The sequence below is a fragment of the Cebus imitator genome, unplaced genomic scaffold (genome assembly GCF_001604975.1).
Source record: "Cebus imitator isolate Cc_AM_T3 unplaced genomic scaffold, Cebus_imitator-1.0 Scaffold217, whole genome shotgun sequence".
NCBI classification, from domain to species: Eukaryota; Metazoa; Chordata; class Mammalia; order Primates; family Cebidae; genus Cebus; species Cebus imitator.
The window spans coordinates 660,282-668,495 of record NW_016107532.1 but is presented as its reverse complement, the minus strand read 5'-3'; the positions used below and the strand labels follow the sequence as shown (position 1 = coordinate 668,495).

Here is an 8,214-nt window from a genome sequence, read left to right as displayed (position 1 = left end):
TCTGCAAATAGAGACAATTTGACTTCCTCCTTTCCTATTTGAATACCCTTTATTTCTTTTTCTTGCCTGATTGCTCTGGCTAGAACTTCCAGTACTATATTGAATATGAGTGGTGAGAGAGGGCATCTTTGTCTAGTGCCAGATTTCAAGGGGAATGCTTCCAGTTTTTGCCCATTCAGTATGATATTGGCTGTTGGTCTCTCATAAATAGCTTTTATTATTTTGAGATATGTTTTGTGAATACCTAGTTTATTGAGGATTTTTAGCGTAAAGCGCTGTTGAATTTTGTCAAAGGCCTTCTCTGCATCAGTTCAGGTAATCATGTGGTTTTGTCTTTGGTTCTGTTTATGTGGTGAATTAATGTTTATAGACTTGTGTATGTTGAACCAGCCTTGCATCCCCAGGATGAAGCCCACTTGATCATGGTGGATAAGCTTTTTGATGTGCTGTTACAATCGATTTGCCAGTATTTTATTGAAGATTTTTTCATCTATGTTCATCATGGATATTTGTCTGAAGTTTTCTTTTCTTGCTGAGTCTCTGTTGGGTTTTGGTATCAGGATGATGTTGGTCTCATAAAATGACTTGGGAAGGATTCCCTCTTTTTGTATTGTTTGGAATAGTTTCAGAAGGAATGGTACCAGCTCTTCTTTGTATGTCTGGTAGAATTCGGCTGTGAACCCTTCTGGACCTGGGCTTTTTTGGGGTGGTAGGCTATTAATTACTGCCTCAACTTCTGCCCTTGTTATTGGTCTATTCAGGATTTCGACTTCCTCCTGGTTTAGGCTTGGGAGGATGCAGATGTCTAGGAATTTATCCATTTCTTCCAGGTTTACTAGTTTATGTGCATAGAGTTGTTTGTAATGATCTCTGATGATGGTTTGTATTTCTGTGGAATCTGTGATATCCCCTTTATCGTTTTTTATTGCATCTATTTGATTATTCTCTCTTTTCTTTTCTATTAATCTGGCTAGTGGTCTATTTTGTTGATCTTTTCAAAACACCAGCTCCTGGATTTATTGATTTTTTTTAAGGGTTTTTTGTGTCTCTGTCTCCTTCAGTTCTTCTCTGATCTTAGTTATTTCCTGTCTTCTGCTAGGTTTTGAGTTCTTTTGATCTTGTTCCTCTAGCTCTTTCAATTTTGATGATAGGTTGTCCATTTTAGATCTTTACTTGCTTCCTATGTGGGCATTTATTGCTATATATTTTCCTCTAGACACTGCTTTAAATGTGTCCCAGAGATTCTGGTACGCTGTGTCTTCGTTCTCATTGGTTTCAAAGAACATCTTTATTTCTGCCTTCATTTCATTGTTTATCCAGTCAACATTCAAGAGCCAGTTGTTCAGTTTCCATGAAGCTGTGTGGTTCTGAGTTAGTTTCTGAATTCTGAGTTCTAACTTGATTACACTGTGGTTTCAGAGACTGTTTGTTATGATTTCTGTTCTTTTGCATTTGCTGTGGAGTGATTTACTTCCAATTATGTGGTCAGTTTTAGAGTAGGTGTCATATGGTACTGAGAAGAATGTATATTCTATGGATTTGGGGTGGAGAGTTCTATAAATGCCTGTTAGGTTTGCTTGGTCCAGGCTTGAGTCCAAGTCCTGGATATCCTTGTTAATTTTCTGTCTTATTGATCTAATATTGACAGTGGGGTGTTAAAGTCTCCCATTATTATTGTGTGGGAGTCTGTCTCTTTGTAAGTCATTAAGAACTTCCCTTATGTATCTGGGTGCTCCTGTATTGAGTGTGTATATATTTAGGATCATTAGCTCTTCTTGTTGCAGTGATCCTTTTCCCATTATGTAATGCCCTTCTTTGTTTGTTTTGATCTTTGTTGGTTTATAGTCTATTTTATCAGAGACGAGAATTGCAACTCCTGCTTTTTTTTGCTCTCCATTTGCTTGGTAAATCTTCCTCCATCCCTTTGTTTTGAGCCTGTGTGTATCCTTGCATGTGAGATGGGTTTCCTGGATACAGCACCCCGATGGGTTTTGGCTTTTTATCCAGTTTGCCAGTCTGTGTCTTTTGATTGGGGCATTTAGCCCATTTACATTTAGGGTTAATATTGTTACGTGTGAATTTGATCCTGCTATTTTGATGCTAGCTAGCTCTTTTGCCTATTAGTTGATGCAGTTTCTTCATTGTGTCAATGCCCTTAACCATTTGGTATGTTTTTGGAATGGCTGGTACTGGTTGTTCTTTTCTATGTTTAGTGCTTCTTTCAGGAGCTCTTGTAAAGCAGGCCTGGTGGTGATGAAATCTCTGAGTACTTGCTTGTTCGTAAAGGATTTTATTTTTCCTTGACTTATGAAGCTTAGTTTGGCTGAATATGAAATTCTGGGTTGAAAGTTCTTAACAATGTTGAATATTGGCCCCCACTCCCTTCTGGCTTGTAGGGTTTCTGCTGAGAGATCTGCTGTGAGTCTGATGGGCTTCCCTTTGTGGGTAACCTGACCTTTCTCTCTGGCTTCCCTTAGCATTTTCTCCTTCATTTCAACCCTGGTAAATCTGACGATTATGTGCCTTGGGGTTGCTCTTCTTGAGGAATATCTTTGTGGTGGTCTCTGTATTTCCTGGACTTGAATATTGGCCTGCCTGGCTAGGTTGGGGAAGTTTTCCTGGATAATATCCTGAAGAGTATTTTCCAGCTTGGATTCATTCTCTCCATCACATTCAGGTACACCTATCAAATGTAGATTAGGTCTTTTCACATAGTCCCATATTTCTTGGACACTTTGTTCATTCATTTTTTACCCTTTTTTCTCTAATCTTGCCTTCTCATTTTATTTCATTGAGTTGATCTTCAACCTCTGATATCCTTTTTTCTGCTTGGTCAATTCGGCTGTTGAAACTTGTGTATGCTTCGCGTTCTCATGTTGTGTTTTTCAACTCCATCAGTTCACTTATATTCCTCTCTAAGTTGTTTATTCTCATTAACATTTTGTCAAATCTTTTTTCAAGGTTCTTAGTTTCTTTGCATTGGGTTAGAACATGTTCTTTTAGCTCAGCAAAGTTTCTTATTACCCACCTTCTGAAGTCTGTTTCTGTCAATTTATCATGCTCATTCTCCATCCAGCCTTGTTCCCTTGCTGGTGAGGAGTTGTGATCCCTTGTAGGGAGGAGAGGCATTCTGGTTTCAAGTGTTTTCATCCTTTTTGCACTGGTTTCTTCCCATCTTTATGGATTTATCCACCTGTCATCTTTGTAGTTGTTGGCTTTCAGGTTGGGTCTCTTAGTGGACGTCCAGTTTGTTGATAATGAAGTTATTTCTTTCTGTTTCTTAGTTTTCCTTCTAGCCTTCTGCTGTAGGACTGCTGAGGTCCACTCCAGGCCCTGCTCGCCTGGTGGCCTCCTGCAGTGGCTGCAGAACAGTAAGGGTTGCTGCCAGTTTCTTCTGCTATCTTTGTCCCAGAAGGATACCCACCAGATGTCAGTCCAAGCTCTCCTTTATGAGGTTTCTCTTTGGATATACGGGGGTCAGGGAGCTGCTTGAGACGACAGTCTGTCCTTTATAGGAGCTCAGGTGCTGAGCTGTGAGCTTCATTGTTCATTCAGAGCTGCTGGGCAGATACGTTTAAGTCTGCTGCAGCAGAACTCTTACACCCCCCTTTTTTTTTCCCCCAGGTGCTCTATCCCAGGGAGTTGGGGCTTTATTTATAAGTTTCTGTCATGCTGCTGCCTTTTTTCAGGGCTGCCCTGCCCAGTGAGGAGGCAGCCTAGTCACTGTCTGCCTGCAGAGTCTTTGCTGAGCTGCTGTGGGCTCGGCCCAGCTGCTGTGTGAACTTTCCTGCAGTCCTGTTTATATGGGTATAGTTAGAACTGCCTCGGCAATTGTGGCCAACCTCTGTAATGGCGGACTCTCTACATAATGGTGGGCTGCCTCAGCAATGGTGGGCTGCCTCAGCAGTGGCAGCCTACCTCCGTAGTGGTGGACTGCCTCGGTAATGGCGGACACCCCTCCCCAACAGAGCTGGACGTCCCATGTTCACCTGTGCTTGCTGTGAAACTCTCGATCCAGAGCATTTCAGATTGCTGTTTTTTTGTGGGGGTGGGACCAGCCAAGCCTGATCACCTGGCTCCCTGTCTCAGACCCCCCCGCCTTTTTTTTTTCTTCCAGTTGAACAGGCGACTCTTGTCTCCCAGGTGTTCCAGTCACCTGTTGAAAAGGCGCTGGGATCTGTGTGGTTTCCCTTGCGGCGACCCACTGCACCAGCTCAAACAGCCACCCTGAGATTTGTGGCACTTTTTTTGTTCGGGAGTCTCCTGGCCTGGTTCCCTGTTTCAGTCCCCTTTTTTATCAGTTGAATGGGCAACTCTGTCTCCCAGGAACTCCAATCGCCAGCTAAAACGGCACCTGGACCCATGTATTTTGTACGGAGATCCGCCGTGCCAGGGTGCTGGTGCGCCGGCTAAAACAGCCGCGCCGGCCAAAACAGCCGCACTGGTGACCCGTGGGGCACCTCTGTTTGGGAATCTCCTGATCTGTGGGCAATAAAAATTCGTCTGTAAATGTGGCGTCCACTCACCCTCCGCACTTTTGATGGGAGCTGCAATCCTGAGCTGCTCCTAATCAGCCATCTTGGATCCATCCTCCTGCATACTATTTTTTAATGACTTCTGTACATAACAACAGGGCTTTAGCCTCTGTGTTTTCCTTTTTTTAATTTCTCCTTTTATCATATGGGTATTACAGAGGTAGGTGTTAAAAGTTTTTTTTAAATTTAAATATGAAGAAAAACCTTAAAATATAGTTTCTACTCTCCAGAAGTGTACAGTGTGGGGTAAGGAACGTCTACAAAAGAGTTAAGTAACAATATTAAGTAGTAGATGATTAAGACTGCAAATAATTAGTTGCCTGTGAGACCACTTGTTAGCTATATAAGTGGGCAAGATGGCTAATGTCTCTAGGCATCAGTTTCCTCATCTGTGTAATGAAGGTAGTGATACCAGTCCTGCTTAGAGTGTTCTATTGATAATCAGGTGAGATACTGTATGTTTGTACAATTAAAGGTTATAAAGTGATAAATATGAGTTTATTATGATTTCTAGTATTAAAGCTTATAATGTAATAGAGAAGAAAGAACATCCTGCTTAAAATATTTATAAGCTTTTTCTGGGGTGATATTTCTTTACTGGTTATCAAAAAAATCACTTTGGCCTTTGGGTTGTTAGGCTCCTGGAGTTACTTTTCAATTCTTAATTTGTTCTCCATATTCTTTGGAAAGTTCTTCTGAGTTTCAGAAACTGTTTTCCTTTGTTTTTCAGATTTGCTACAACATAGTGTCCTTTGTTTTTTGTACCCAAAGACCAGCCAAAATGTAGGAATATAATTTCTCTGCTTAGTTTTTGTTAGCTGTCTCTCCAGAATGAGCATAGGTTGTCCATTTTTTAAGGTTTTACAACTCAAGGGGAAATAGAGTATAATAAATATGGGAACTTATCTTTAAAATCTTATATGGTTTCCAAAGAGTTCTGTGATAGCTCTGATTTCTTTTCTCAGGTGGGGCCCAAAAGCACATACCCTCATCTCTCTTATAATTCTTACGTTTTTAAAATTTTCCCTCTTCCTACTTCTCTACCTTTTTCTAGTTTACTTAGATTTCTTCTTTCTTAGCCTTTTACCTTTTGTGACAACAAAGTCAGATTTTCTTTCTTAGAAATTTAGGTCATGCTTTGTAATTCATCTTCTTCCCTTGTTACTACAAAATCTAGAACTTCATTTAAATTTGCAGAGACAATCTCACTAAAAATGATTGTAGAAATTACCTCGTGAGCTTAGGTCTCTTCTTTTGGCAATAGGTACATTCAGAATATAAGAAGAGGAAATAAACTAACATATAAAACGTCTTCTGGGATGATATCTTTTATTCTTGTTTTATAATTATTGCTAAAAAATTTATCTAGTTATTAATGTTTTTAATCATTTCTAGAATTAATTAAAATTTTTCTATTTGTGTATACTTAGTGGTAAGACTATGAGAAATTCAAGAAGACTTCGGTTTATTTTCTTAAGGTACTTAAATCCACAAGGTTAGAGCTTCAGAGAAGATCAGTACTTCAGAGAAGAAGGGCCTGTTACTGTTTACTTATTTGGGCAGGTCATGTCTTTTGTATTAGTTCCTACTTAGGGACTGCTTATTTTATTCTAATTCTTTGTTACATATTAGGAGCCAGGAAATAAATTTAAATGAGGAAAAGAACAGAATAAAAAGAATATAGAGATAAGAACAGAATAAAAAGAACAGAATAAAAAGAATTCAGAGAAGATCTGTAAGGGCCTGTTCTGTTTACTTATTTGGGCAGGTCATGTCTTTTGTATTATTTCCTACTTAGGGACTGCTTATTTTATTCTAATTCTTTGTTACACATTAGGAGCCAGAAAATAAATTTAAATGAGGAAAAGAACAGAATAAAAAGAATGTAGAGATCTTTTAGGGACCTCTGAGGCTCTTACCAGCAATCATTGAAGACTATATAAATTCCCTTTTGATGGAATTTTGAAAATATTACCACAAATAGGCCCCAGCTCTAGTTCCTCTAGCACTGATACATTAATTTTTTAGTTTATTTTCATTGTTGAAATATGTGAGAGATGGCTGTATTTTGGTTTCAGTTATTTAAACTTCATGATAGAAGTGAAATGATCATCAGTAACTTAAAAATAATTTTATTAGATATTCTTATTATCTAGTCATGAATTTACATAATCATAAATTAATCTCTACTTGACATTTTCGTTTAAATTCACTCTTTAATTGTTATAAGTTAATGAAGTACAAGGCAATTAATGAAGTACAGGGCAATGTATAAATTGTGTGGTGGTAAAGTCCGAGTTTTTTAGGATATTTATCACCCAAATAATGTATATTGAACCCATTAAGTAATTTCTCATCATCTACCTTTCCCACACCCTGTAACCCTTCAGACCTAGACTAATGTCCAAAAAAGTTTTTGTAGGTTTTCTTCTAGTATTTTTAGTTTCCAGTCTTAGGATTAAGTCTTTAGTGTATCTTGAGTTGATTTTTATGTATGGTTAAGAGATAAGGGTCCAGTTTCATTCCCCTGCATATGGCAATCCAGTTTTTCCAGCACCGTTTTTTGAAAATTGTGTCCTTTTCCCAAAGTATGTTTTTGTCAACCTTGTCAAAGATTAGTAACTGTATGTATGTGGTTTTATTAAATTCATTTTACCCTTTTTTTTTCAGCTACATTAACAAGCTATTCTGAAAACATGGAACGTACAAAATATGCTGGGGAAAGCAGTAAAGAATTAGGATCTGGAGGAAACATAAAACCTTGGCAATCTCAAAAATCCAGCATGGACTCCTGTTTGTATCGAGTAGATGAAAACATGACTGCTTCCACCTACAGCCTGAATAAGATCCCAGAGAGAAATTTGGAAACAGTGTTATCTCAATCAGTACAGTCTATTCCTTTGTATCTCATGCCACGGCCAAATTCAGTAGCAGGTAAGGTTGTTGTTGTTGTTGTTAATTATTTTATCCAATATATATTGAAATGAAAATAAATGCTGCACCGATAGCATTTAAATTTTCCATTCATGTTTTTTGACTAAGCTCTTCTTTTGTGTTTGAGTAATATACATGTATATTATTTAAATCTGGAGGAACATTCATCTTCCCCAAATGACTGCATATTCTGCTCCCAAAATATACAAAAACACATATAAATTCAGAAACAGCCTATAAAATATTTCATCAAACTACTGAAAATCTTTTCTCTCAATCAAAAGTCTTTGAAGGAATTTTAGTTTGAGGTTTTAGTTGTTTTCTTAAAATCTTAGTTTCATAAAACCTCACTAAGATGGTCATATCTCAGTATAATTTGTATTATCAGAAATCATCATCCATAGTTTGTAAAAGTGGAAGGCAGGCAAAAATTCAGCTTTTCCTTATCCCATGAGTTCAGTATTTTCACAGTACCCTGGCTGTCATTTCATGGAAGAATCACCAGGTGGGTGGCTGTATTTCTAAAGAATAACTCTGGCTGGGCATGGTGGCTCACACCTGTAATCCTAGCACTTTGGGAGGTCGAGGTGGGCGGATGACAAGGTCAGTAGATTGAGACCATCCTGGCCAACATGGTGAAACCCCTCTCTACTAAAAATACAAAAATTAGTTGGGCTTGGTGGTACGCTCCTATAGTCCTGGCTACTCGGGAAGCTGAGGCAGGAAAATCACTTGAACCCATGAG

At 38.5% G+C, this 8,214-nt stretch overlaps 1 protein-coding gene across 8 annotated transcripts in view; it reads left to right on the top strand.

Moving 5' to 3' along the window:
- Positions 1-8,214, top strand: part of TANC2 (tetratricopeptide repeat, ankyrin repeat and coiled-coil containing 2) — a 437,594-nt gene that overhangs the window by 260,569 nt on the left and 168,811 nt on the right. For all 8 annotated transcript variants that reach the window (XM_017549227.2, XM_017549226.2, XM_017549224.2 and 5 more), the window contains one exon: positions 7,206-7,469. In XM_017549227.2, the coding sequence (XP_017404716.1) occupies positions 7,206-7,469 (264 nt within the window). The remainder of the gene's footprint in view (positions 1-7,205; positions 7,470-8,214) is intronic.